The 16,368-nt window shown below is 48.5% G+C and overlaps 1 protein-coding gene across 1 annotated transcript in view; it reads right to left on the bottom strand.

Moving 5' to 3' along the window:
• LOC144610282 (netrin receptor UNC5D-like) overlaps positions 1-16,368 on the bottom strand; it is a 532,680-nt gene that overhangs the window by 223,310 nt on the left and 293,002 nt on the right. The window contains exon 2 of the mRNA XM_078428872.1: positions 9,031-9,246. Coding sequence (XP_078284998.1) covers positions 9,031-9,246 — 216 coding nt within the window. The remainder of the gene's footprint in view (positions 1-9,030; positions 9,247-16,368) is intronic.

Below are 16,368 nucleotides of genomic sequence, written 5' to 3'. Positions count from 1 at the left end.
CTCCTCCATTGTCAGAGTGAGGCCCACCGCAAGTTGGAGGAACAGCACCTCATATTTCGCTTGGGCAGCTTACACCCCAGCGGTATGAACATTGATTTCTCTAACTTCACATAGTTCCTCTGTCCCTCTCTTTCCCCTCCCCCTTCCCTCTCTAGTCTCCCTGTCTCCTACTAGTCAAGTCAAGTCAAGTCAATTTTATTTGTATAGCACATTTAAAAACAACCCACGTTGACCAAAGTGTTGTACATCTGATTAGGTACTAAGGAAAAAAAACTACATCCTATCTTTGTCCCACCCCCTCCGCTGACATCAGTCTGAAGAAGGGTCTCGACCCGAAACATCACCCATTCCTTCTCTCCTGAGATGCTGCCTGACCTGCTGAGTTACTCCAGCATTTTGTGATTGCCCCATCAAAGTGTCCGTCCGTATGCAGGTGTCCTGCAGCATGAGTCTGCAAGCCGTTAGACGATGTAGAGTTTACAAATAAGGTCCTGCTTCAAGGTTAAAATGGAAAAGAAAGGCTTGTATGTAAATCACGCCTTTTATAATCTCTCAAATTTACCGGGTTCGTAAGAGTCGCCATGGAAACAGACCTGACTGAAGAAGGGTCTCGACCCGAGACGTCACCCATTCCTTCTTCCCAGAGATGCTGCCTGTCCCGCTGAGTTACTCCAGCATTCTGTGTCTACCTTTGATTTAAACCAGCATCTGCAGTTCTTTCCCACACATCCAAACAGACCTTTCATGCCAATCGGAGTAGAATTAGACCATTCAGCTCAGCAAGTCTACTCCACCATTCAATCATGGCTGGTCTATCTCTCCCCCTCAACCCCACTCTCCTGCCTTCTCCCCACAACCCCTGACACCCGTACTAATCAAGAATCTGTCAATCGTCACCATGATAATATCCATCGACTTGGCCTCCACAGCCGTCTGTGGCAATGAATTCCACAGATTCACCACCCTCTGGCCAAAGAAATTCCTCCACATCTCCTTTCTAAAGGTACATCCTTTTATTCTGAGGCTATGACCTCTGGTCCTGGACTCCCCCATTAAACCCACACTGAACCTTTATGTTTCAATAGACCAAGTGGACCCGTTGGGCCCAAATCTCTCCTACATTGGTGCAGCACCCTCTCCCCCCCTCCCCACTCCCCCCTCCTCCTCCCCTCCCCCTCCCCACTTCCCCTTCCCCTGCTCCATCCCCCTCAACCCCCCTTATCCCCCCTCCCTCCCTTTCCCCCTACCTCCCTCCCCCTCCTCCCTCCCTAGGAGATAGTTAAACTTTAAAATGTGAATAACTTTAAAAATATAACACCGATTTCAATAAAACTACTTGCATTACCATTAAAGCGATGATGGTGAGTAAGTTGGGCCTAAAATTGTCGCGCTATCGTGTACTGTTTTGGCTGTAGTTCAGTCACAAACAAACAAACAAATGAGAGTTTTAGTATATAGATTATGGGTTTTTACAGAGTACTTTGTTTGCTTATCTGCCATGCTGCTGCAAGTAAGAATTTCATTGTTCCGTTTTGGGACATACGACAATTAAACACTTTTGATTCTCCTGTACTAATCCTAAACTAATCCCATTTATTCTTCCCAAATTTCCGTCTGTCTCCCCCGTATTCTCCCACAAAACCACACACAAAACCTACCCACCCTCACGTCTTTGGGGCATGGGGTGAGAATGGAGTGCATGGAGTGTAATGATTGCTGTAAGACCCTGTTGTGGCTAACACAATGAATATCTGCCTGACATAGACAATAGACAATAGACAATAGGTGCAGGAGGAGGCCATTCGGCCCTTCGAGCCAGCACCGCCATTCAATGTGATCATGGCTGATCATTCTCAATCAGTACCCCGTTCCTGCCTTCTCCCCATACCCCCTGACTCCGCTATCCTTAAGAGCTCTATCCAGCTCTCTCTTGAATGCATTCAGAGAATTGGCCTCCACTGCCTTCTGAGGCAGAGAATTCCACAGATTCACAACTCTCTGACTGAAAAAGTTTTTCCTCATCTCAGTTCTAAATGGCCTACCCCTTATTCTTAAACTGTGACCCCTTGTTCTGGACTCCCCCAACATTCGGAACATGTTTCCTGCCTCCAACGTGACATCTTGTAACCACACTGTTACAAGGTGAATAGGCAGACGCCGAGCAAATAGCACTGGAGGTTAGCATTGAAGAGGTCAGTCTGAAGAAGGGTCTCGACCTGAAATGTCACCCATTCCTTCTCTCCACAGATGCTGCCTGTCCCGCTGAGTTACTCCAGCATTTTGTGTCTATCTTAGGTTCGCATTGATTCTGGGCAGACAGACAGAGGGACTATTGAAGTGGTCATGTTATAGTTGAGAAAACATGGAGGCCAGTTTGCACACAGCAGGTTCTTCGAGTGGCAATGTGATAATCCGTGTTTTACATCCTACACGTGAAGCTTCAGACTGACAAACTCTGAGCAAGATGGCAACTCCAACAATGCAGCATTCCAACCTCCCTCCCCCCTCCAGTGGGGGTCCCTGTACGCAGGAACTCTGCCCCTCTGCATTGGGAGCCTGGGGTGGGGGGTACTGCACTGTGGGGTCCCTGCAACCTGCCTCTCTCCCGGTTCGCAGACTCGCCAGCCGCCTGCCATTTTGTGCGGGCTGGAAGGGTCTGTGCTCCACGTGGACACGGAGTGCGTGAGGTTGCAGCCCCTGTTCCAATACCTAAAGGGGGCTGCTTGCTCCTTGCCTTCTGGCTGCACTTCACACCCACCGTCCTCATCTGTTGGACACCCAGTGCGTAGGGGAGAGGGTAGGGGGGGCTGAAGATATCCTGGTTGGGTCGCTCCTGGGCCTGGCCAAGCTGGCCATCCGCGAGTCACGGCGCCAGGCGGAAGAGGGCTCTGCCCGAGCCGGCTGCCTGCCCCTTTTCCGGGGTCACGTCCGCGCCCGGGTGGCACTAGAGAGGGACCTCGCGCTGACCACGGGCACCCTGGGGGATTTCTGGGACCGCTGGGCACCGAGGGGGGTGGAATGCATCCTTAACAAAGATGGGGAAATAGTTGATTAATAGTATATTTGATATTGAAGAATATTTGTTTGACTTGTAGTGGTGGGCTTCGATTTGAATTATTCTGTATTATACATATAATATATACATTGAATAAATTATTTTTGGTTAAAAAAAAGATGGCACTGGAGGTTAGCGTTGAATCTGGGTCACTAGAGTTACAGGGCAGGCAGGCGGAGAGAGGCACTATTGCAGTGGGCATATTATAATTGAGTAAATATGGAGACCAATTTGCACACAGCATGTTCTGAGATTAGCAATGTGATAATCTGTGTTTTACCCACAGCTGAAGCTTCAGACTGACAACTTCTAAGCATCTCAGTCCAAAAATGGCCTAGCCCTTATTCTTAAACTGTGACCCCTGGTTCTGGACTCCCCCAACATCGGGAACATTTTTCCTGCATCTAGCCCGTCCAATCCCTTCAGAATTTTATCTGCAAAAAGGGAGTTAAAAATAAAAGGGGAGTTAAAACATTATGTGTTCATTCCCTCCACAGATGCTGTTCCTCCAGAACAACTTTGTTTTTAACTGAGGGAGGTTGACGATAGAGAAAACGCCACAAGGTGATAAATGAGGGAATGGCATTGATGGGTTTAGTCCGAGAGCCAGCATAGACCCGATGGGCTGAATGGCCTTCACCATGTCATGTGAGGTATATGAAAGTAATACGAAGAAAGAGATTTCAAAGGGTCGCACGGTGGCGCAGCGGTAGAGTTGATGCCTTACGGCGCCTTGACACCCGGGTTCAATCCGTTCTGTCTGCAGGGAACTTGTACGTTCTCCCTGTGACAATGGACAATAGGTGCAGGAGGAGGCCATTCGGCCTTTCGAGCCAGCACCACCATTCAATGTGATCATGGCTGATCATTCTCAATCAGTACCCCGTTCCTGCCTTCTCCCCATACCCCCTGACTCCGCTATCCTTAAGAGCTCTATCTAGCTCTCTCTTGAATGCATTCAGAGAATTGGCCTCCACTGCCTTCTGAGGCAGAGAATTCCACAGATTCACAACTCTCTGACTGAAAAAGTTTTTCCTCATCTCCGTTCTAAATGGCCTACCCCTTATTCTTCAACTGTGCTCCGGTTTCCTCCCACATTCCAAAGAAGCACAGATTTGTAGTTTAATTTGGCTTCGGTAAATGAATAAACTGCCCCTAGTGTGTGGGATAGTGCCCATGCTGGACGGCGTGGGCTCGATGGGCCGAAGGGCCGGTTTCCGCGCTGTATCTCTAAACTAAACTGAAACTACCTTCCCATGATGATTTGTTAGGTGCTTTTAAATGCTTTGCGAGCAACATCAATTTTGCTCGCTAATAATCTCTGGATCAGGGCTGTGTGTTATGAATTGGAACAGCATGTAGTTCATTACTCAAAATATTCCTCACACAACGCGATGTGACCAAATGTGAGCTGTGGTCTTGCTGGGAGCCCTTGCAATTATGTTGGAGTCGGTGAGGTGTAAATTCCACTGCCAGGATTAGAAACATAAAAATATAGAAATTAGGAAAAGGAATGGGCCACCTGTGCTATAACTCACCGTGATCACAGCTGAATATCCAAATTAAATGCTCCATCCCTGCTCTCTCCCCCGGTCTCTCGATCTCTTTAGCCATTAAGCTAAATAATTCCTGCCTGCCTTGCTCTAATGCAGTGCTTCGGTATTGAAGATGCCTTTTTTCAAATGACATGCTGAGCCAAAGGCTTGGTCCACCTTCTTAAATGATCGGTATCACAGCTACCAAAAGGGCGGCACGGTGGCAGAATTACTGCCTCACGGCGCCAGAGACCCGGGTTCGATCCTGACTACGGGCGCCGTCTGTATGGAGTTTGTACGCTCTCCCCGTGACCTGCGTGGGTTTTCTCCGAGACCTTCGGTTTCCTCCCGCACTCCAAAGACGTACAGGTTTGTAGGTTAATTAGGTTGGTATAAATGTAAATTGTCCCTAGTGGGTGTAGGATAGTGTTAGTGTGCGGGGATTGCTGGTCGGTGCAGACTTTGTGGGCAGAAGGGCCTGTTTCTGTGCGGCATCCCTAAACTAAACTAAACTGAACAAAACACCACCAGCTTCTGGTCTGTGAATACACTGGAATAGAAGGATGAGAGGAGATCTTATCGAAACGTATAAGATTATTAAGGGGTTGGACACGTTAGAGGCAGGAAACATGTTCCCAATGTTGGGGGAGTCCAGAACCAGGGGCCACAGTTTAAGAATAAGGGGTAGGCCATTTAGAACTGAGATGAGGAAAAACATTTTCAGTCAGAGAGTTGTGAATCTGTGGAATTCTCTGCCTCAGATGGCAGTGGAGGCCAATTCTCTGAATGCATTCAAGAGAGAGCTGGATAGAGCTCTTAAGGGTAGCGGAGTCAGGGGGTATGGGGAGAAGGCAGGAACGGGGTACTGATTGAGAATGATCAGCCATGATCACATTGAATGGCGGTGCTGGCTCGAAGGGCCGAATGGCCTCCTCCTGCACCTATTGTCTATTGTCTATTGTCTATAACTAACCCTTCTTCCTTCCATTGAGACTGGGATCAGGCAAAGGCTGTACTGGTCGGTGCGGTCTCGGTGGGCTGAAGGGCCCGTTTCCACACTGCATCTCTAAACTAAACTAAACTGGGTGATGTTTCAGGTTGAGACCCTTCTTCAGAGTCTGAAGAAGAGTCTGGACTCAAAACGTCGCCCATTCCTTCTCTCCAGAGATGTTGCCTGTCCCGCTGAGTTACTCCAGCTTTTTGTGTCTACCGTGGAATAGAGTGCCCGTTCCTAATTCTGCACATGTGCTCCACAATTGTCAGCAATCTTGGCCCAGGTAGCTATGATATCCATCATTACGTCTTCTGACCACTCAATGTTCTGACGACTCACAGCTATTTCTTCGACAACTGGTACTGAATGATTGGCAATTTCCTCTCAGTGAATGCCAGGAAAACTGGGAGAGAGAAACTAACTCCTCAGGCACTGCAATAAGTTAATTTGATGCATGTGTAACTTATTATAAGATCCATTCCCCCATAAGTGAAACGAAAACTTTCGGACCTGAAAGCATCGTTATTGCAATGACAATAAATTTAATTCTCAATTCTTAAGGGATGCTTTTCTAAGCACAGTTTTAGTTTAGAGATACAGCGCGGAAACAGGCCCTTCAACCCACCGAGTCCGCGCCGACCAGCGATCCCCGCACATTAACGCCACCCTACTCACACGAGGGACGATTTACACTTATACCAAGCCAGTTAACCTACAAACATGTACGCCTTTGGAGCGTGGGAGGAAACCGAAGATCTCGGAGAAAACCCACGCAGGTCACGGGGAGAACGTGCAAACTCCGTACAGACAGCGCCCGTAGTCGGGATCGAACACGGGACCCGGGTCTCTGGCGCTGTAAGGCAGCAAATTTACCGCTGCGCCACCGTGCCTCCCTTGACTTAAACTAAAAGTCCCATGCCCCCCTTAGCCTTACATCAAATCATCTTTACACGGTCATTACTGTACAAGAGTCTGGTAAATTATAACAGAAAAGTAAAATAATATTGCTGATCAATTGGTGACATTTCTTTCATTAAGTTATGGTCAGATCATTCGATATAAAGGACCTTAATCAACAACGTCAAAATGGTGCCAGAAGTTTATAAATTTGTGTTCATAATGATAGGAGTAGAATTAGGCCAATCAATTCTACTCCGCCATTCAATCACGGCTGATCAATCTTTCCCTCCTAACCCCATTCTCCTGCCTTCTCCCCATAACCCTAACTAACATCTGTGTTAATCAAGAATCTATCTATCTCTGCCTTAAAAATATCCATTGACTTGGCCTCCACAGTCGTCTGTGGCAATGAATTCCACAGATTCACCGCCCTCTGACTAAAGAAATTCCTCCTCATCTCCTTCCTAAAGGAACGTCCGTTAATTCTGAGGCTGTGACCTCTGGTCCTAGACTCTCCCACAAGTGGAAACATCCTCTCCACATCCACTCTATCCAAGCTGACATGTTCTGACTATGCTCACTCTGTTCCAGTGGGTGTAAACAGTGAGAGGGAGCAAACAGTGAACACAGAAGACAGCACAAGTACAGGGAACTCTTCCCATGTACTGGCTCTACAGCGGTCCAGTATATAGCCCACACATGGCTCCAAATATTAAGCGGTTTGGGACATTGTGCTCTCAAATAAAGCAGGTTTGTTGGGAACGTTGGTTTGTTTGATTGATTGAAAGTTACAGAATGGAGACAGGCCCTTCGGCCCCAACAGGTCCATGCTGACCGTCGACCACCCGTTCACTCCAGTCCGGTTATCCCACTTTTGCATCCCCTCCCATCAAAATTTACAGTGGCCACTTAACCTACAAACCCCACACGTCCTTGGGATGTAGGTGGAAACCGGAGGAAACCCGCCTGGTCACGGGGAGAACTTGCAAACTCCACGCAGACAGAACCCGAGGCCAGGATCGAACCCGGGTTTTCAGTGCCGTGAGGTAGCGGCTCCACCAGCTGCGCCAATGTGCCACCCTTATATGTTTACACGCTACCCTTATAACCACATGCGATTCCTCTGGCCTTCCCCCTTAGTCCCAACTCATGCTGGTCAGGAGATTAATTAGCTGCTGTAAATTATCCCTCGTGTCAGGGTGGAGTTGATGTGCATCTGAGAGAGAGCAGGTTGCTGGGGGAAAAGTGGAGCAATGGGACTGCATAGACTTAACGGTCCGAATGACCTCCTCCTACATTGTCAGAAAAATACAGTGCGGCTAAGGATTACGTCAGGTGATCCAACTGAGATTCAAGAGAGAACTAGATAGAGCTCTTAAGGATAGCGGAGTCAGGGGGTACGGGGAGAAGGCAGGAACGGGGTACTGATTGAGAATGATCAGCCATGATCACATTGTATGGTGGTGCTGGCTCGAAGGGCCGAATGGCCTACTCCTGCACCTATTGTCTATTGTCTAACTCCGAAAGAGTACAAAATCATGAGAGGAATAGATGAGTTAGACGCACAGACTCTCTTGCCCAGAGTAGGGGGAATCGAGAACCAGTGGACATGGGTTTAAGGTGAGGGGGGAAAGATTTAATAGGATCCTGAGGGGTAACCTTTTCACACAAAGGATGGTGGGTGAATGGAACGAGATGCCACAGGCGGTAGTCGAGGCAGGTACTATCGCAACGTTTAAGAAACATTCAGACAGGTACATGGATAGGATTGTTTAGAGGGATATGGGCCAAATGCAGGCAGGTGAGACTAGTATACCTTCCAGAACCAGGGGCCACAGTTTAAGAATAAGGGGTCGACCATTTAGAACGGAGATGAGAAAAAACTTTTTCAGTCAGAGAGTTGTGAATCTGTGGAATTCTCTGCCTCAGAAGGCAGTGGAGGCCAATTCTCTGAATGCATTCAAGAGAGAGCTAGATAGAGCTCTTAAGGATAGCGGAGTCAGGGGGTATGGGGAGAAGGCAGGAATGGGGTACAGATTGAGAATTTAGATTTTAGATTTAGAGATACAGCGCAGAAACAGGCCCTTCGGCCCACCGGGTCCACGCCGCCCAGCGATCCCCGCACATTAACACTATCCTACACCCACTAGGGACAATTTTTACATTTGCCCAGCCAATTAACCCACATACCTGCACGTCTTTGGAGTGTGGGAGGAAACCGAAGATCTCAGTGAAAACCCACGGAGAACGTACAAACTCCGTACAGACAGCGCCCGTAGTCAGGATCGAACCTGAGTCTCCGGCGCTGCATTCGCTGTAAGGCAGCAACTCTACCGCTGCGCCACCGTGCCGCCCTAGAATGATCAGCCATGATCAGATTGAATGGCGGTGCTGGCTCGAGGGGCCGAATGGCCTACTCCTGCACCTATTGTCTATTGTGTAGATGGGACATGTTGGCCGGCGTGGGCTAGTTGGGCCTACTTCTATGACTCTATGACTCTAGACACTGCCCGTGTGCAGGGATTCCCAGGAGATTGGTGCGTTACCTGTGTTTTCATCCACATCCTCTTCCAGCATGTGTTCGTCCTGATGCACCCAGTCTCCGTTGCACTTGAAGAAGATCTGCATGGCAGGCATTGCCTTGCAGCGCAGCTTAATGGGGTTGTTCTTCACGATGTAGGAATCCTCTGGCTCGACCTGGAAGCGGGGCAGGGTTTCCACAGGCGTGGACGCGGCCTGGACATCTCCAGTGTGGGCCCCTGCTGGGGAAGAACAGTAACAAGACATCAGCGTGGGAGTAGGAACAGAAAGAACGGCAGGTAGGATCCTGCCAGATCTGTGCTAGATAGAGCTCTTAAGGATAGCGGAGTCAGGGGGTATGGGGAGAAGGCAGGAACGGGGTACTGATTGAGAATGATCAGCCGTGATCACATTGAATGGCGGTGCTGGCTCGAAGGGCCGAATGGCCTCCTCCTGCACCTATTGTCTATTGTCTATTGCCAAAGATACTAGAGGATCAGGATAGACCACTCGAACCTAAAAACCGTAGCATGTCACGCCGCCATTTTAGTAGGCAGAAACTTGCACAAACATTTAAAAAGAAAAATAACAAAAATCTGTGAATTGATAGATGAGATATATTCTGCATTTTAATGGTATCATCACACACACATCCCCCAAAACGCTGATTACACTGCGAGAGGCATAGCGAACGGCGGGTTTTGCCTACTAAAATGGCTCCTTTGCCTACTACCACTCAGCGGAGTGGTTCATCTTGTTCCTCTAGTCTTTGGTTCCTGCTACACAGGGCGGCAAAGCTAGAAGAGCCGCTCCCTCACGACGCCAGGGACCCCGGTTCGATCCTGACCTCGGTAGCTGCCCGCATCGAGTTTGCACGTTCTCCCCGGGACCACGTGGGTATCCTCCAGATGCTCCGGTTTCCTCCCACATCCCAAAGACACACCTTTACATTAAATGCCCTCATGTAAAATAGGGTTCCTCATGTGTGGAACGTGAATGAGAAAGTGGGATAACGTAGAACTAGTGTAAATGGGTGATCGATGGTCGGGGTGAACTCGGTGGGCTGAAGGGCCTGATTCCATGCTGTAGTGTACGTCTAAACTAAACTAAACTAAACTAAAACTAACCTAAACTAACTAAAGTAAAGTAAACGAAACTAATCTACAAACTGTGCAATTAGCACCATAACCCCACACCAAACCCTTGGAGAATTTCTCAGGTATTTCATTACCTCTGTTGACCTGTGAAAATCTTCAAACGAGGTTTGGATCCATGCAGTCACGTGGAGAATTGACCTCTTTCAAATAGTGGCACCGAGTTCACCCCGACCATCGATCACCCATTTACACTAGTTCTACGTTATCCCACTTTCTCATTCACGTTCCACACATGAGGGACTATTTTACATGAGGGCATTTAATGTAAAGGTGTGTCTTTGGGATGTGGGAGGAAACCGGAGCATCTGGAGGATACCCACGTGGTCCCAGGGAGAACGTGCAAACTCGATGCGGGCAGCTACCGAGGTCAGGATCGAACCGGGGTCCCTGGCGTCGTGGGGGAGCAGCTATTCCAGCTTTGCCGCCCTGTGTAGCAGGAACCAAAGACTAGAAGAACAAGATGAACCACTCCGCTGAGTGGTAGTAGGCAAAGGAGCCATTTTAGTAGGCAAAACCCGCCGTTCGCTATGCTGAAGGGCCTGATTCCATGCTGTAGTGTACGTCTAAACTAAGCTAAACTAAACTAAAACTAACCTAAACTAACTAAAGTAAAGTAAACGAAACTAATCTACAAACTGTGCAATTAGCACCATAACCCCACACCAAACCCTTGGAGAATTTCTCAGGTATTTCATTACCTCTGTTGACCTGTGAAAATCTTCAAACGAGGTTTGGATCCATGCAGTCACGTGGAGAATTGACCTCTTTCATACAGTGGCACTGCAAAGAACGCTGTGGTGGAGATAACGCCCAGGCTAATTTCAATCTCCATGGGATAGGGGCAATGAGATGGGCTGGAGGTTGGTGGGGGGATATCTAACTGAGCTTTACCCAAAGGTAGCCTGAGTCTTGATTCTGGTAGACACGGGGAACTGAAGATGCTGGTTGACAAGAAGGAGACACAGATTGCTGGAGCAACTCATCGAGTCAGGCAGCATCTCTGGACAACATGAAAAGGTGACGTTTCGGGTGGAGGACCCCTTCTTGTGAAGACGTTCCTGCAGTTCCTTGTGTCTCCCAAAATCAAAACTCAGGCTAACTTAGAGACTAAAGTTATCAGAGGGGTCTTCTTTTCTATGGGTGGCACGGTGGCGCAGCAGCAGAGTTGCTGCCCGACAGCGCTTACAGCGCCAGAGACCCGGGTTCGATCCTGGCTACGGGTGCTTGTCTGTACAGAGTTCGTACGTTCTCCCCGTGACCTGCGTGGGTTTTCTCCGAGATCTTCGGTTTACCCCCACACTCCAAAAACGTACAGGTTTGTCGGTTAATTGGCGGTGTAACAAAAAAGTAAAATAAACTGACCCTAGTGGAGGTGTGGGATAGTGTTAGTGCGGTCGGTGCGGACTCGATGGGCCAAAGGGTCTGTTTTTTTGCGCTGTATCTCTGAACTAAAAAATGAAAATAATACTAAATATTTTGATCCTCTCCCCGGTGATCAGGTATTTTGTGGTTATAATGCATAAGTTACATGTTGTGAGAAAATTTTTCACCGGCTATAAATATGAAAGTATGGAGGGAATAGCTTTAAGGCCAGAGGGGCAATGGTCAAGGGCAGTGGGCAGGGAAAGTCTTTACTTTACACAGAGGGTGGTAGGTGCCTGGAATAAGCTGCTAGAGGAGGTGATGGCGGCAGACATGATGAAAGCATTTAAGAGGCCTTTGTATAGGCATAAAGGATATATAGGGAATGGTGGGATATGGATCATGTGCCGGTAGATGAGATTTGTTTGTGTGTAGGAAGGAACTGCAGATGCTGGTTTATACCGAAGATAGACACAAAATGCTGGAGTAACTCAGCAAAATGCAGGAGTAACTGGAGAAACTCTGGTGAATGTTTCGGGTCGGAACCCTTCTTCAGACAGAGATTGGTTTATCTTGGCATCATGGTCGGCACAGACATTGTGGGCCGAAGGGCCTGTGCCCCTTCGTGCTTTTCTACATTCTACGTTCTAAGATTCTGAAAGTTGTGCAAAATTATGGATCGAAGCATCATCGTTTGTATGTTTCTAAGGCAATCGTCAACAAGTGAAAACACCAAACTCCTTCCCAATGCCAAATATATGGCGGCACGGTAGCGCAGCGGTAGAGTTGCTGCTTTACAGCGAATGCAGCGCCGGAGACTCAGGTTCGATCCTGACTACGGGTGCTGCACTGTAAGGAGTTTGTACGTTCTCCCCGTGACCTGCGTGGGTTTTCTCCGAGATCTTCGGTTTCCTCCCACACTCCAAAGACGTACAGGTATGTAGGTTAATTGGCTGGGTAAATGTAAAAATTGTCCCTAGTGGGTGTAGGATAGTGTTAATGTACGGGGATCGCTGGGCGGCACGGACTTGGTGGGCCGAATAGGCCTGTTTCCGGCTGTAGATATATGATATGATAATCTAAGGAATACACAAGATTAATTTCAACCCACAACAACTGCAGTATAATGGAAAAATATTCTCCGTCTTGACAGCACATATTATATAATATAGATCTGTGGACTTTTTCTATGTCAGTAACGCTCAATTCTACCTTGTGTGTGATCTGTTTTCATTTGCCCAGTTCACTTCCAGTAAATTGTTTAGCTACCTCCATAATTTGTCAACAATCTATAGGTTTAATGGAGGACTTTTTTGCAGCATAGATTGGTGTACACACAATCCATGAGCCTTATTTTAGTCCTTCATTCAGCTTGAGAGGGTTCAGCGAAGATTTACCAGGATGTTGTCAGGATTCGAGGGACTGAGCTAATTCATTGCTAGCATTTATTTCAAGAGGGCTTCTATACATAAAAACAGCGCTGGAATGCTGAGGCTCTACGAGGCGCTGGTCAGGCCACATTTGGAGTATTGTGAGCAATTTTGGGCGCCATATCTGAGGAAGGACGTGCTGGCTCTGGAGAGGGTCCAGTGGAGGTTTACAAGAATGATCCCAGGAATGAGTAGGTTAACCTATGATGAGCGTTTGCCGGCACTGGGCCTGTAGGCGCAGGAGTTTAGAAGAATGAGGGGGGACCTCATTGAAGCGTACAGAACAGTGAAAGGCCTGGATAGAGCGGATGTGGAGAGGATGTTCCACTAGTAGGAGAGTCTAGGACTAGAGGTCATAACCTCAGAATTTTAGGAAGGAGATGAGGAGAAATGTATTTAGTCAGAGGGTGGTGAATCTGTGGAATTCTTTGCCACAGAAGGCTGTGGAGGCCGTCAGTGGATATTTTTAAGGCAGAGATAGATAGATTCTTGATTAGTACAGGTGTCAGAGGTTATGGGGAGAAGGAAGGAGAATGGGGTTAGGAGGGAGAGATAGATCAGCCATGATTGAATGGTGGAATAGACTTGATGGGCCGAATTGCCTAATTCTACTCCTATCACATGACCATATGACCTTATGTCCGATAGGGAGAGGTTGAGCAGGCTAGGACTTTGTTCCTTGGAGCACAGGAGGATGAGAGGTGATCTTATAAAATCATGAGTGGCCAGTTTCCTGTAATTTGCCCAGAGTAAGGGAATCGAGAACCAGAGGACATAGGTTTAAGGTGAAGAGGGAAAGATTTATTAGGAACCTGAGGGGTAACTTTTTCACACAAAGGGTGGTGGGTGTATGGAACAAGCTGAAAGAGGAGGCAGGGACTATCCCAATGTTTAAGAAACAGTTAGACAGGTACATGGATTGGATAGGTTGAGAGGGATATGGGCCAAGGGCAGGCAGGTGGGACTAGTGTAGATGAGGCATGTTGGTGGGTGTGGGCAGGTGGGACTAGTGTAGATGGGGCATGTTGGTCGGTGTGGGCAGGTGGGACTAGTGTAGATGGGGCATGTTGGTCGGTGTGGGCAGGTGGGACTAGTGTAGATGGGGCATGTTGGTCGGTGTGGGCAGGTGGGACTAGTGTAGATGGGGCATGTTGGTCGGTGTGGGCAGGTGGGACTAGTGTAGATGGGGCATGTTGGTCTGTGTGGGCAGGTGGGACTAGTGTAGATGGGGCATGTTGGTCGGTGTGGGCAGTTGGGACTCGTGTAGATGGAGCATGTTGGTCGGTGTGGGCAGGTGGGACTAGTGTAGATGGGGCATGTTGGTCTGTGTGGGCAGGTGGGACTAGTGTAGATGGGGCATGTTGGTCTGTGTGGGCAGGTGGGACTAGTGTAGATGGGGCATGTTGGTCTGTGTGGGCAGGTGGGACTTGTGTAGATGGGGCATGTTGGTTGGTGTGGGCAGGTGGGACTTGTGTAGATGGGGCATGTTGGTCGGTGTGGGCAGGTGGGACTAGTGTAGATGGGGCATGTTGGTCGGTGTGGGCAGGTGGGACTAGTGTAGATGGGGCATGTTGGTTGGTGCGGGCAGGTGGGACTAGTGTAGATGGGGCATATTGGTCGGTGCGGGCAGGTGGGACTAGTGTAGATGGGGCATGTTGGTCCGTGTGGGCAGGTGGGACTTGTGTAGATGGGGCATGTTGGTCGGTGTGGGCAGGTGGGACTAGTGTAGATGGGGCATGTTGGTCGGTGTGGGCAGGTGGGACTAGTGTAGATGGGGCATATTGGTCGGTGTGGGCAGTTGGGACTCGTGTAGATGGAGCATGTTGGTCGGTGTGGGCAGGTGGGACTAGTGTAGATGGGGCATGTTGGTCGGTGTGGGCAGGTGGGACTAGTGTAGATGGGGCATGTTGGTCGGTGTGGGCAGGTGGGACTAGTGTAGATGGTGCATGTTGGTTGGTGTGGGCAGGTGGGACTTGTGTAGATGGAGCATGTTGGTCCGTGTGGGCAGGTGGGACTTGTGTAGATGGGGCATGTTGGTCGGTGTGGGCAGGTGGGACTAGTGTAGATGGGGCATGTTGGTCGGTGTGGGCAGGTGGGACTAGTGTAGATGGGGCATTTTGGTCGGTGTGGGCAGGTGGGACTAGTGTAGATGGGGCATGTTGGTCGGTGTGGGCAAGTTGGGCCGAACAGGATTATTTCCATGCCCTATGACTCTATAACTCGTTACAGTGGTTGACAGCTCACCGATTAACAGATATGATAGCTTTGTGGTTAGTTAATGAAAGGATAGTATATGGACATATCAGTTTAAACCCTTCCAGGGGAGCAGCTGGTGAATTGATGACTATGAATGAATGAATGAATGAATGAATGAATGAATGAATGAATGAATAAGTTTATTGGCCAAGTATGTGCATATACAAAGAATGTGCCTTGGTGCTCCGCTCACAAATGACAACACAAACATGCAGTTAACAATTAAGAATACACAAACATACAGTTAACAAATAACAATTATGAAGCTGCTGCACTCACTAATAGCCCTAAGATAGACACAAAATTCTGGAGTAGCTCAGTGGGACAGGCAGCATCTCTGGAGAGAAGGAATGGGTGATGTTTCGGGTCGAGACCCTTCTTCAGAGCCCTGCCTGGCTCACTAATAGCCCTTTGAGGAAGGGTCTCCTTTTGTAGGACTCATTTGGTTGAGCCAAACGTACAGGGAACTGGTTAGACCAGTTTAGGTTTGTCAGGGTACCATCACGAGTGACTAAAGGATTTGGATGTATACAAATTTGAAAAATGAAAGATGATTTTAGACCGTACTTGGAGTACACAGCATAAGTTTGGTTTTCTTATTTAAGGAAGAATATTCTGGCTTGGGAGTTGGTCTGACGGAGATTGATTGGGCTGATTCGAGGTGTGTGAGATTTCTCAGAGCTCTATCACGAGCGGCTGAAGGATTTGGATGTGTACAAATTCGAAAAATGAGAGATAATTTTAGTTTTAGTTCAGTTTAGTTTAGTTGAGAGACACAGCACAGAAAGAGGCCATTCGGCCCACCAGGTCCGTGCCGACCCGCGATCCACATTCGCTGACACGATCCTACACAAACTCGGCCAATTTTCCAATTTTTACCGAAGCCAATTAACCTATAAACCTATACATTTTTTTGAGTGTGGGAGGAAACCGGATCACCCGGAGAAAACCCATGCAGGTCACGGGGAGAACGTACAAACTCCGCACAGGCAGCACCGGTGGTCGGGATCGAACCTGGGTCTGTGGCGCTGTGAGGCAGCAACTCTACCACTGTGCTACCATCCAATGGTTTTAAAGTGAGGGGGACAAATCTCAGAGGAGATGTGTGGGGCGAGTTTTTACAGAGGGCAGACGCAAAATGCTGGAGTAACTCAGCGGG

Source organism: Rhinoraja longicauda, chromosome 36 (genome assembly GCF_053455715.1).
Source record: "Rhinoraja longicauda isolate Sanriku21f chromosome 36, sRhiLon1.1, whole genome shotgun sequence".
NCBI classification, from domain to species: Eukaryota; Metazoa; Chordata; class Chondrichthyes; order Rajiformes; family Arhynchobatidae; genus Rhinoraja; species Rhinoraja longicauda.
This window is presented reverse-complemented; position numbering and strand designations above follow the sequence as displayed.